General features: G+C 36.6%; 1 protein-coding gene across 1 annotated transcript in view; it reads right to left on the bottom strand.

The window, feature by feature from the left end:
- The window catches only part of CSMD3 (CUB and Sushi multiple domains 3), a 622514-nt gene that overhangs the window by 399304 nt on the left and 208642 nt on the right, over positions 1–14568 (bottom strand). The window contains exon 10 of the mRNA XM_026841511.1: positions 257–381. Coding sequence (XP_026697312.1) covers positions 257–381 — 125 coding nt within the window. The remainder of the gene's footprint in view (positions 1–256; positions 382–14568) is intronic.

Here is a 14568-nt window from a genome sequence, read left to right on the forward strand (position 1 = left end):
TTAATGTAATACATTTTCATTGTCTCTTTATGAAGCGAACTTCATAATGTAAGTTCCCAAGTAAATTAGTCATATGGAAATACAAAGTTCATATTAAAAAAAAATACCCTTACAGGTGGGACATTTTTTAGTAAGAAAGTGGTGACAATAGGATTAAAACTTCAGGTAGTTAGAAAATATATATAGGATTGGCTATCAAAAAAATAGCTAGATGTGAAATGAACAAATCACTATAAGGGTAAGAATTCCTCTTTACCTTTACACACAGGTCTATGATCACTCCATGCAGCAAAAACTTCAGCTATCCTCTGACAGGTGATACTTTTTGAACCTTGTAGCACATAATCTTCATCGCAGGAGAACTGTACTGTTGCTCCCAAGCTAAAATCAAACAATGACATAAAAAGAACAAGCGTTTTTTTACAAATAGATATCAGTCAATTTTTCCATTCTTTTAGGTTCGATGGTCCTGACAAACAATACAAACATGTAATTCAGCATTTTTTTCTCTTAGTAGTAAAAGGCTGCAAGCTATGTACTAGCCTGACTGCACAGTGTTCAGTGTTCTCTGGGCTTGTTTTGGCCAGAGCTGGTTTACCTCTTTTTAACAGTCTTCTGGAGCTCAAGTGGTTATTTTCTGATGTAGCTTCTGACTTCCATATAATAAAGATTTGACTACCTATGTAATGAACAGTAGCTATTTATGTTAATTGCAACTAGAAAACAATGAGACAGAGATATAATGAAATCACCTAGACGAAGAAGTAAAGGGTCAACCACAAGACTGAGGAAGAAATCTCCACTATAAACATTGTATTACTCCCATTGAAGAACTCAGGATAAAGATGACTTGCTGTAAATGTCCCCCACCCCTGATTCTTCTTCAGGAAGTGTGGTGCTTTTCACTTTAGAACCAGAGGGCCCCCCAACAAACGAAGGGCATAGACCTGCTCGAGTGGGTCCAGAGAAGGTTACGAAGATGATCAGGGGGCTGGAGAACCTCCCTTATGAGGACAAGCTGAGAGAGTTGGAATTTTTCAGCCTGGAGAAGAGAAGGCTCTGGGGGAGACCTTATAGCAGCCTTCCAGTACTTAAACAGGGCCTAAAGGAAGGATGGGGAGGGACTCTTTATCAGGGAGTGTAGTGGTAGCACAAGCTTTTAAAATGGAAGAGGGTAAATTTAGATAGCTGGAAGGAAGAAATTCTTGCTGTGAGGATGATGAGACACTGGCACAGGTTGCCCAGAGCAGCTGTGGCTGCCCCCTCCCTGGCAGTGTCCAAGGCCAGGTTGGACGGGGCTTTGAGCAACCTGGGCTAGTGGAAGGTGTCCCTGACCATGGCAGGGGGATTGGATTTTTAAGGTCCCTTCCAACCCAAACTATTCTATGTTTCCATGTTTTGAACTAGGAATGCATTCTTGTAAATAAACTAGTAATTGCTGGTTTTTATATTTTTAATAGGCTAAGATTTTAATTAGGCTAGCAGTAAATCTTGACTCCATATAAGCAGTTTGTTTTGTCATGAGAGTAACAAGATTCTGAATGTAACAACTACTAGACAATGTAAGTTACAAGGGGAATATGGACATTTGCTCCTCTAACTGCCATATGTTTCTCAAATTAATAGAAGAAAACAAAAGTATTCTAAAAACATCTTTCTCGGTATTTAGCTGTGGTTATTTATGAAGTGATAATGCTGGCTTCAAAAGTTTTTGTACTTTTCCATATGGAGCTGACATTTGGTCTTGAAAACTTGTCACAGAACAAAACAGGAAATAAGCCCAGAAAAACTTGTTTTGTTTGTTTTGTTTGGTTATGTTATGTTATTCTGAGGGGAGGATTTGGGTTTTATTTTTTCATTTTGGAAAAATAAAAAATCGCAATACATAAATGTGTATTATTGAGATAATTCTTCTTCTCTTTTAATATCATTATTGTTTCAAGTCCTGATTACAGTGGAAAACAGTCAATATATCAGGCTTTTCTCTGACATCAATATTTTACACTCCATAATTTTAGCTTGCTGTTTCTAAAGGCTTGTCCATCACAGTTGTAAAGTATTTCTATAAACTATGACTGTGGACAACCTATAGTATCACAAGCATCTTCAGAGAACATCTTTTACCTTCACAGTTGCTAAATGATCACTGCATTTTTGAATTGAAATATGTTGCTATTATTATATCATTTTCCTTATATATACTGATGAGGAATAACCATAGGTCTGCACTGTACTGTGCTATCTCATGCTTGTGCCAAAAATGAATGACACTGGGAAATACTCTTATTTTTCCTTTTAATTGAGAAGGAATAAACTCAAAACACTAAAGTTCAGATATTATTGAGGAAATTCTGAGAAGAGTCAAGTAAATGAAAAATTAATATTTTGAAAATCTCATGTATGGTGATACTGCATTTTGTAGTGAAGAATATTTTGCAAGTGAAATCTGGGAGACTATAATCACTTTTATCACCCTTATAGTGGGTGATAAAGCCAGCAACTAAGCCCAACATAGCCACTTGCTCACTCCTCCCTGCCCAATGGAATGGGGGGGGAGAATCAGAAGAGTAACACTGAAAAACTTGAGAGTTGAGATGAAAACAGTTTAGTAACTAAAAATAATTATAATAATTATAATAATAATTACAATTAATATTAAGAAGAGAGAAGAGTAAAGATAAGAAAAGATAAGTGATGCACAGTGCACTTGCTCACCACTCATTGACCAATGCCCAGGCAGTCCCTGAGCAGCAATCCACCCCTCCTGGCCAACTCCCCCAGTTTCTGTACTGAGCATGATGTTCTATGGTATAGACTATCCCTCTGGCTAGTTTGGGTCAGCTGTCCTGGCTGTGTTCCCTCCCAGCTTCTGGTGCACCTGCTTGCTGGCAGAGCATGACAAACTGGAGAATCCTTAAATTAGGCTAAGCACTACTTACCAACAAATAAAACATCAGATTGTTATCAACATTATTAAATTAATTAAATTAAATTCAAAACACAGCACTATAACAGCTACTAAGAAGAAAATTAACTCTATCCAATCTAAATCAAGACTTTTGGTATTAAAAACATGTGATGAAACCTTAAAAAAAAAAAATCATACAACATTATTTACCAAAATCCAGTGACTGTGTAAAAATACTTGCATGCACATGACCAAGACTAGCATTTTACAGTAAGAAAGACAACCATAAACAGTATTTTGAAAAGGCTTCTAAAAGAAAATCTGATAAAACTGGAAAAGCACAAATTCCTTTTCCTTCATTAACCTTATTTTTAGATGGCTTAATATTAACAAATAATTCCTTTACATTTAATAGCTAAAACAAATTACATGAGTAATGGTATTCCTTAGTCTAGGCAGAGCTAATACTATGGACGTCAGTAAGTGTAAAGCACGAGAGCACAAAGACCCACTCATAATTTAACTAAACATAGGTGTGATATTCTGTGAAAACAGGGGAATAAGGGAAGTGCTGATATAAAAGCAAACAGTATGGTGAAGTAAATTATTTTTTAATGGTGTTTGTCATTGTACTTATGTTATCATTTCCAATTACTTTGTGGAGATATATATTTGTATACGAGGCTTTTAAAAATCAATTTAGAAATGTGAATAACTCAAAACTATGAAAGTTTTGGTTTTCTCTACTAATTCTTCTATAATTGAACAGAAGAAAACAACTTCCTTAATTACTTACATGCGCAGAAAATTAATTTGTTGGGGTTTTTTTTTGTTTGTTTGTTGGTTGTTTTTTTATTTTTTATTTTGGTACAATTCCTTGAAAACTCTTCTAATTTGGTCATCGGGAAATTAGCATACCATCAATACTGAATAGTAACTGGACATTATAATTCATTATAACTCAAACATCAAAATATCAGATCACAGGCTCATTGATTTAAAAGAATTCTGCTAGATTTACATTTACACTCAAACAGGAACTGAATTAACACTTTTTTTTTTCTGGGATAATGCTCATAGTAAGTGCTTTCGGTTCTATTCTAGTCAAAATAAAAGGTGACTTTTGTTTCGTAACACACTTTTTGTATAGAATAATAGCTACCAGATCTTAGCATCAGGTCTTTATTTAAACTTTTTCTTGATGTATACGCCCTCATGATTTTTTACATATACATGGCTGACAAGACTGGCTACACTATGCACACAGTCTGTCTCTGGATATTTTAAGAATAAACACTGGAGTAACTCCTCAGAAGTCTGTTATAGAAGCTTTCCTGTGTGACCTTGTAAATCATGGAATTGACTCTTCTGAGATGGATGCCATAGATCTCTAGCCCATTTTCCAGCCTTTGCTATGTTACATATTTAAAAAAAAAAAAAAAAGAAAAGGTTTATAAAGCTCTGTAAGCAACGTCTCTGGTATAGTACTTTGGTTAAAGAAATTATTTAAGGTTCCTTTAAAATTCTAAAACTAGCGCTTTTGAAAAAAAAGTTTGGAAGACGTCTCAGGATATTGTTCAATAATGACAGGATTTCACTATTGATTTGGATGGGTTCTTCAAATCTGTGTTTGATCCCACAAGAGATAACATTAATTTTTGCTGAAACACATGCTAAAATTCATTTTTCTCTGAAGGGTTTGTCTTGTAAAGAATGGGGTCCATTTTTCTTTCCTTATAGATGGGGATTTTAGTGTTGTAGTAGTAATTTTAGATACAGTTCAATTTACAAAGGCAGACAAAAAATTAAAAAGACTGAACACACTTTCCAGAGATCAACTTTTGTTAGGTAATCAATATATCTATGATGAAAATAGTTACTAATGGAGATTAATACTAAAGAGATCAAGAACAATTTTAAGGGAGTTAGATACGCTAGATGTTTGAAAGAAATGGTGTCAGCACAATATAGTTGATCAAATCTGTGGATTGTCTGGGCTTTACAGAGACATAGATAATAAGCAATGAGGACATGAAAGATGATATAATAACTTGAACAGACATATCAGGAGGATTTAACAGTGGATAACAACTCTATAAACTATCACAGAATCACAGAATCATCTAGGTTGGAAAAGACCTTGAAGATCATCTAGTCTAAACATTGACATAACACTGACAGTTCCCAACTACACCAGATCACTCAGCGCTATGTCAACCTGACTCTTGAACACCTCCAGGGATGGGGACTCCATCACTGCCCTGGGCAGCCCATTCCAATTCCTAACAACCACTTCTGGAAAGAAATGCTTCCTAATATCTCGTCTAAACCTTCCCTGGCACAAACTGAGGCCATTACCTCCTGTCCTATCACTTATTACTTGGTTAAAGAGACTCATCCCCAGCTCTCTGCAACCTCCTTTCAGGGAGCTGTAGAGGGCGATGAGGTCTCCCCTCAGCCTCCTCTTCTCCAGACTAAACACCCCCAGTTCCCTCAGCCGCTCCCCGTACGACCTGTGCTCCAGAGCCTGCACCAGCTCCGTTGCCCTTCTCTGGACACGCTCGAGTCATTCAATGTCCTTTTTGTAGTGAGGGGCCCAAAACTGAACACAGGAATCGAGGGGCGGCCTCACCAGTGCCGAGTACAGGGCTCAGATCCCTTCCCTGTCCCTGCTGGCCACGCTAGTGCTGACACAAGCCAGGATGCCATTGGCCTTCTTGGCCCCCTGGGCACACTGCTGGCTCCTGTTCAGCCGGCTGTCAATCAACCCCCCCAGGTCCCTCTCTGACTGGCAGCTCTCCAGCCACTCCTCCCCAAGCCTGTAGCGCTGCTGGGGGTTGTTGTGGCCTAAGAACTAGTGCAAGAACAGCTCCTTTTTGTAGAATAAATAAAAAAAAGTTTGTGAAAGAAGGGGATAAAGAATTGCTGCAGAGTCTATGAAAAATTGAGGAATATATAAAAGTGAAATGCTGAGAAAAATAAAAAAGTAAACATAATATAATGGTCCTTCCAGAGTAAGGCTGATAAGTTTCTATATGATACTGCAGAAGAGGAACCACTAGAGAGATCACACAGTCTGGAGAAAAATTCAGAATTATTAAATAGAAAGATGATCTCTCATTAATGTTAAAAATTATACTCAGCTACTCCAGGGACTATACGGTTAGGAAGGTTGAAAAAGCAGCAAGAATATCTTTTTCAAGATTAGTTTTTCACAAGAATCTATCTGCTGTAGAAAGTCATGTTGAGAAAATCTTAACCCCTTTGATTATTCAAAAAAAAAAAAAAAAAAAAAAAAAAAAAAAAAAAAGAGCATCTAAAAAAAACAAAAAAAGGAAATATATTTCCTTTTACTAATCATAGACTGATTTAAAGAGGAAACACTGAGCAGGAAGTACACCATTCACTAAAAAAATTGAACTGACAGTATCAAAACTGTAACTGACAAAAATTCCAGAAGTTTGGAATTATTATGAAGACTTTACAAGTCTAATAACTATTTTTATTGCCTCCAAAAGTATAAGTAACACTCACATTAACTAGTCTACTTGTCCAAATCAGTCTTGATCTTCAACTGATACTTAATAGTATATGACTGTAAGAATACTGGACTCATAAAACACAGTGAGATTAGATAACTTACAAAATCATGTGTGCCATGTGAGTGAGATCTAATAAGGGTAATTAGATAAACAGATGATACATCACCAGCCTAAAAAGAAAACTGAAGAGCCAGAGATCAGTTCCTATGGCAGATCAGTACAAAAAGACGATAATCTCAAAAATCAAACAAGCACTTCCTGTCTGAAAGGTCAAAAGAAGGAAAAAAAAAAAAATCCTGCAGAAATCTATATAATCCTTCTGGACTTGAAGTGTAAGAATGGCATGCATAAAGGCGAGCATATTGACTATCATGAGCTTGTCAATAAAATGTTTGGAAATTGTGTCTGTCGGGAAAGAGCCCAATCAAAAAAAGCCCAGCCCAAATTAACATGTTTCAGTGTTTTCTTTATCTACATATACAGCCTTTCAAAAATGGAAAAACATTAATTCTTTCACAGTTGTCTAGTAGGACAGATCCTTCTCATGATTTCTGATGATGATATATTTTCTTCAATATCTTTTATCTATGACATACAAGAATTCAGGTAACTGAGTACAGGAAGGTAAAGTGTCACTTCCCTCCCGAGGTATAGAGCATGAGGTGAATATGATGAAGGTTCAAAAAGGTCATGCATATTGCCAGGAAATAATTTTTAGCTCTAAAACAAAATTAAAAGATAGGTCTACATCTATACTCCTTAGACTCAGCTTTCACTGGAGCATTTGATCATGGGTTTGATGTGGGTCTGCTGTGGTGTGGTGACATAGCAGCAATTTCAGTAGGGTTTTTTCTTTTTCTTCTTGTTTCTTTTTCTTTTCTCTTTTTCTTCTTTTTCTTTCTTTTTCTTTTTCTTTTTCTTTTTCTTTTTCTTTTTCTTTTTTTCTTTTTCTTTTTCTTTTTCTTTTTCTTTTTCTTTTTCTTTTTCTTTTTCTTTTTCTTTTTCTTTTTCTTTTTCTTTTTCTTTTTTTCTTTTTCTTTTTCTTTTTCTTTTTCTTCTTTTTACTTTTTACTTTTTATTTTTCTTGGACTGTGTTATGGAACAAAGAGGTATTCTTGATAGGATGAAATCGATGATATCTTTGCATGTACTGCTTGAGGACATGTGAGAAATCTGATCTTAGAGAACTACAAATTATGGAGAAAGAAAATCAGATCGTGGAAGCTGATTTGGGAGGACTTGTTCCTGGAGTAGTCTACCTCTGAACTGTGCACAGGTATTATTTTAGAGAAAGATGGCAGAGTAGCCCAAAACAGAATGTGGGAACAAATGCCAAAAAAACAGTGTGGACAACTAAGGGCAGTTTGATTCCCTGACTTACATTTGAACTAAACGGCTAACCAGATGAAGCCACTTAAAAGTGTGTGTAGACTATGCCTGCTTTTTAAAACTCAAGAGAACTGAAGCATGATATAGCTATGAAGTTGCTCATTGTTATATACAGTATAGACATGCATCACAAAAAAAGAGAAATATAAAGGATAGCAGGAATATCTCCAACAAATTTCAAAAGCAGAATATATTTGGCAAAAAAGTTCCATCTGTGGATGCAAAGGCCAGACTGGGTTCATTTAGTCCAGTAGGCTAATACTAAGAGTCTTGAAAAGTAAATGTTTAGAGAAAAAATTCAGAATATGGCAAACATGTATAGCTCATCTTCTGATCATTACTGTATTTCAATCATTTATGGTTAAGGAACTTTCTGAACTGGAGCTACTAATTTAGTAGACCCTTGGTGACTAAATTGGACTTCCTGAGTCAGCCCTCAGCTACAGCAAAAAAAAAAAAAAAAAAAAAAAAAAAAAAAAAAAAAAAAAGAGGTCATAAAAATGTGGTCCATTAATTAATGGATGACATAACCTTGTGATGCTGGAAGCCAATATGGAAAAGGCAGAAATACTCAACGTCTTTTTTGCATTAATTTCTACAGCACATCTGCTCCTAGACATCTGCATGTACCAACATGATTTTAGGAAGAATAGGGACAGCCAATACTGGGGAGCAACATGTAAAAGATGGCTGTATTCAAAGACAAGCTTTCACCAAAGAATGCTGAAAAATCTGTCTGATTCTATGCAAGGCTGGTATCATCTATGAAAAACTGGTGATGAGCACTTGACTGCAGAAAGCCTAATATTATATGACATTTTAAGAAAGGCAAGAAGAAGCTAGGAACATCACATCAATTCCTTGAAAGAACATGTCCTCTAGCATAAACAGGAAATCAGGAGTCCTTAAACAGATTTACCAAAGACAAATCAAATGGGATCAACCTGATTGACTTCTATGACAAAATGACTGGCTACACGGACCAGTGGTAGATGTAATAGCATTTGATCTAACCGTGCTCAACATCAGCAAGGCCTCTGACATCATGTCTTGCAGTAGTGTCTTTTGAGAGCTGACAAAATATGCAATGAATAGATAGGTTAAAAATTGACTTGGCAGATGTGCTCGAAGGGTAGGAATCAAAGTCTTCATATTCAGTTTGTGTCTAGTAATAAGCTGAGCGCTAGGAAGTAAAAATGGGGTCTTATGCTGTTTCATATTTTCATCCTCAACCTTAATGATGAGACTGAATAACCAGCATATTTATGGATCATACTAAGATAGGAAAATTACTGACACACTGAATAAGAGAGCTCCAGTCCAGAAACTTGACAAAGTTGAGCACTGGGCCAACAGAAACCTTGTAAGACTCAACAAGTAAAGGTACAAATTTCAGCACTCCTGATCAGTAATGTGTTCCCATTCTGAATAAAATTAACTAGATACTCAACTACATTAGAAACAGTGGCAGCAGATCAAGTGAAATTATTTCTTAACTTGTGAGGCTGTATCTGCAATATTACACTCAGTGTTTGGTTTGCCACTACAAAAGACATATTAATAAAAACTGTAAAGGGTTTGGAGATTAATCTGAGGCTTAGAGCACATGACCTACAGTAAAATATTGAGGCAGTTAGGCTTAATTAGTCTAACAAAAAGGAAGCTAAGGTACCATCTAACAGCATATCATAACTACTTCAAGAACTGTTACAAAGATAATGAAGCCAAATTTTTCTTCATGTGGTAGATATTAGACAAGAAGCAGTTCAGGAAATTCAGGTGTTAACATACAAGAAACTTCTAGAAAAAGTAGGGCAGAACTGGAACATCATAACTAGGCTGTTGTGAAATCTCCATTCCTGAAGGTTTCCAGGACTGGTTAAACAAAGCCACAGCTGATCTGATTTAGTGATGGCATTAGTCCTGCCTTGGTCAGGAGGTTGGATTTGATGCCCTCTCAAGGACCCTTCCAATCAATATTTTTATGATTCAGTCAAGCTGTTCCATTTGTTTTGATGTCTCATATAAAGCTGCTGCATATACAACATACTGTGCTAAAGCAGTTTGTGGCTTCAGAAATGCATGCATGTCAGTAACTTTAGCTGCTAATTTCTATTTCTAATGGGACAAAAGATGATTGTTTCCAGGTTTTCATTTTCAGGAAAAAAATCACAAAAGTTGGATATATTTGGCTTCACTAAGGGCAAAATGTGCCTGACAAATATGGTGTCCTTCTATATGGAGATTAGAGCATTGGTGGATAAGGGAAGAGCAACTGATACCGTCTACCTGGACTCAGGCAAAGCATTTAACACTGTCATGCACAACATCCTTGTCTCTAAATTGGAGAGACATGGACTTGACAGATGGACCACTTGGTGAATAAGGCACGGGCTGGATGGTCACACTCAAAGAGTTGCAGTCAACGGCTCGGTGTCCAAGTGGAGACAAGTGACAAGTGGTGTTCATCAGGGACTTGTTTCGGGACTGACATTTTTTAACATCTTTGTCAGCAACATGGACAGTGGGATTGAGTGCCTCCTCATCAAGTTTGCCAATGACACCAAGCTTTGTGGTGCTGTTGACACGCTGGAGGGAAGGGATGTAATCCAGAGGGACCTGGACAGGCTTGAGATGTGGGCCCATGCAAACCTCACGAAATTCAACAAGGCCAGGTGCAAGATCCTGCCTGTGTGTTGAAGCAGTCTGAAGCACAACTACAGGCTGGGCAATGAGTGGATTGAGAGAGACCCTGCAGAGGACTGGGGGATATTAGTGGATGCAAAACTGAGTATGAGCCACAATATGTGCTTGCAGCCCAGAAAGCCTGATGCAAGAAAGCGCTTGATGGAAGCATGGGCTGCATCAAAAAAAGTGGCCAGCAGGTCAAGGGAGGTGATTCTCCCCCCTCTACTCTGCTCTCATGAGACCCCACTTGGAGGACTGTGTTCAGCTCTGGGGCCCCCAACATAAGAAGGTCACAGACCTTTTTGAGCAGGTCCAGAGGAGGCCACAAAGATGATCAAGGGGCTGGGGAACCTTCCTTATGAGGACAGGCTGAGAGAGTTGGAGTTGTTCAGCCTGGAGAATAAAAGGCTCTGGGGAGACCTTATAGCAGACTTCCAGTACTTCAAGGAGTCCAGTAAGAAAGATGGGGAGGGACTCTTTATCAGGGAGTGTAGTAAAAGGACAAGGTGTCACAGGTTTAAACTGGAAGCAGGTAAATTTAGATTGGCTGGAAGGAAGAAAGTCTTCACTGTGAGGGTGGTGAGACACCACCTGGCACAGGTTTCCCAGAGCAGCTGTGTCTGCCCCCTCCCTGGCAGTGTTCAAGGCCAGGTTGGACGGGGCTTTGAGCAGCCTGGGCTAGGGGAAGGTGTCCCTGACCATGGCAGGGGGTTGGAACAAAGATGATCTTTAAGGTTCCCTTCCAATCCAAATCAATCTATGATTTTATTTTCAATAGAAAAATAACATGAAAAAAATATTAAATATTACAGTCATAGAAATGAAACACTTTAATCTCATATCTATTTTTGAAGTCTCCAGCATCTGCCCCAGATTTGGGATCCCTCTTCAAAGAACATAAACTAAAAGCAGTGAGAAGGAGTCTAAAATTAAGTTACAGAATTTCTAAAGGATGTGAAAGAGCAGGTTTAAAATTTTGAACTTCTTATGAAGTTTATATTGAGTAGTGTTTTAACATGTGGCATATGTGTAGCAAGCTAACATTTTAGACTATTTTCCTCCATTATTTGATATATTCTTTAAATTACTGTTCAACAACAATCAACAATGCAAGGAATCAAAACCTTAACCTCAGCTATAACAATAAATTATATCATTCTGCATTTTTAACTTATACTTCTCTTGCAGATTTTGTGATGGATAGGTGGAACAGACTAGAAGAAGGACGTAATGCAGTTTGGATTTTTGCACTGATGCGAAGTGAATACATTTGAATTCATACATTGTAGTATAATTCTGTTTCTGTGGAATTAACTGAAAAGTCATATAAAGTATAGAAAAAAGTATTCTCCAAGATTCATATCTTTCTGCCGTATTAACCTATTCTGTCCACACCTACAGCCAAAAGAGTTTGAGAGAGTACACAATTTTTTGCCACAGAAAAAGCCCACAACCAAAAATACCTAAACATCAGCTCTTAAAGTCTGTCCCTATCAAAGAATTGTTTTAATATTATGATACATTTTAATGCTAATGCAAATAATTAATCCGTATTGTAGCACGTGTTATTTTCTCCATCTGCAGTGAAAGAACCTAAAGCTATGCTCAAGCTTTCAAGACTATGCAGTGTATCAGGTTTTCTTAATCTAGCAACATGCCACTGATCCATAATTATTTATGTGCAAGCTACAGATAGAATCTACCATAGTGTCTTTGAGTCACAATAGGAATGTTGAACTAAGCCACAGAATCTGTCCCAAGTTAAGAGCATGCATAAGAACAATTTTGTAGATCAGTTGATACAGTACTTGGCAATACTGCTGAGAAATATTAGGATTCCAAGATCTAATGTTAGAATATCTAAACCTTCAAAACTTTTGGTCAAGAAAAATACTTACCATGTGCCGAACAAACTAAAGTGATGACTACGTTTCAGGTGCAGAGGATTTCCCAACACTTGGGAGATCACTGGTAATTCCGCTTAAACAATTCTTATGGTGTTACCTTTTCCCACAAAGCTTATACTCTCAGAGGCTTCTGCTTGACAAAGAACCAATTAACTGCTGACAAATGAAATAGGTACTATTCCCCTTTAAACTACACTCACATCTCACACTACAAATTGTCTAAATTTTGTTCAATTTTCAGAATATTTGGCTAGAAGTTTCAGAGTCTACGAGCTCACCTTACATATCTGCAGAGAAGGTTATGTGTTTCAGAGAAGGCTTAAGGAAAATTAAATGTGAAAGTTCCAATCAATCCCTGTGGTTACACTTCAAAGACATTCTTCCAAAGAAAATAACCATAAATTAATTTATAACATAATGTAAGTGAAAAAATTACCATTAGATATACTGTAACAACTCACTGGTATAATAAAATGTCTTTAATACATACTTCATATGCTTCCTTCTTTCAGTAGAATCTGTATTTTTAAGAGCACACTAGTACCTTTGTGGCTGTCCAACAGCACTCACTGCTTTTCTGTGATCCAAGTTTGATCTGAATTTTAAATACCTAGCTGGAATACACTACAGAGACAGAGGGATAGAGATAGACTCATTCATTCATTTCATGAAGCCAGAACTTTGGGATGGTGGTGGAGCAAAATGTTTCTTCATAATAAAATACTTGTCCAAGTATAATTCACTTTGTCAATGCTTATTCCACTATAAACAATGAAAAAAAGCCTCCAAACCCCAACAATTTAAAAAAGCAACAAGACCACATGAAAACTTTCTCTCTTCATCTGTAACATCTTTCTTATATTTTCCATAGTGGCATTGATTCTAAAATTGGACACTCATTTTACTGTATGACAGGTAATGTAAAATAAACTGCTGGAAATTCCAGCAGAACAAACACTAGTACATCTAAAATTTTAAGAAACTTCTAGGGAAGGCAAGTTTTCTTTCTGATGTAAAATATCTTTTTCAGTATAGGAAAAGTTGGCAGCTATTAGTAAGTCTTCTTGACTTTATTTCAACTGTCAAAGGCCTCTTATGCTCAAATAGGCAGCTAGTATCAGAAACAACATCTCTGAAAATTCAAAATGTAGCCATGGGGAATTTTCACATTAGAAAAAATATCCAAAACAGTGAACATGGAGTGTCAGGTCATAAAGACTGTCATGAAATGCTGCATCCTATCTTAGAGCTTGCATTACAGATTTTCTAAATCTATGTAAGAACCATGTAAGAATATATGAGTGTGCTGAGAGAGCACTTAGTGTTTATAATCAGGAGTGAAATTTCAATAAAATGCTTCCAAACTTACACCTTCACATTTGAAGAAAGATAAAGAGAAGTGACAAAAGCATGCTCTTCTCTAAAACAGATTAAATTGTACTGGTTAGTTTTTGATTGATCTTAATAAAGATTGCTCTAAACACTTTTTCAAAATACTGTATTTTAAAATCAAAGTGTTTTATTTGGTGTTTTCACTTCCTTATCAGAAGGGGGGGAAAAAAAGACAAACTCAAAGTAAAGCTATTTCCTACACTATAGAGTGACTTCAAGAAGAGAAAAGGAGAAGTGTGCTATTTTTTTTCTGTCAGGTATAAGACAACCTGGAAAAGATAGCACTGTACTTTTTTAACTGAATGGAAGCATTTTCTTTCAATGTCTTATTTAAAGAATTAGTAGCATTCTTACTTTGGAAGTTTATGAAGCACTTGAGCAACCATTATGATAATGGCAACGCTTGAAACCAGGTTAATTTAAAAAGGAATTTTATTCAGACTGTTGAAAATTTCTAGTTTGCTTTTGTACCTTTCCTTGTAAGCCCTCTTTTGAATCTATCAAGTGTTCAACATGAGACAAATGACATATGTGTTACTAACATTCACCAGTCCTGTTCTTTACGAGTACAAATCTCACCATTCTCATTTGTAAGACATTCAACAAGCCTTACATAGGAAACTACCTTATTTATCCCTAATATGTGTAAGACCAAAAGAGTAATTGTTTTCTTTTTTAAGGCCTGTCAATAAAGTGGCTAGAAATTGTGCACATGTGTGTATATATATCCCTCCCCCCCCCC

Source organism: Athene cunicularia (genome assembly GCF_003259725.1).
Source record: "Athene cunicularia isolate RWA chromosome 2 unlocalized genomic scaffold, athCun1 chr2_part1, whole genome shotgun sequence".
Classification (NCBI taxonomy): domain Eukaryota; kingdom Metazoa; phylum Chordata; class Aves; order Strigiformes; family Strigidae; genus Athene; species Athene cunicularia.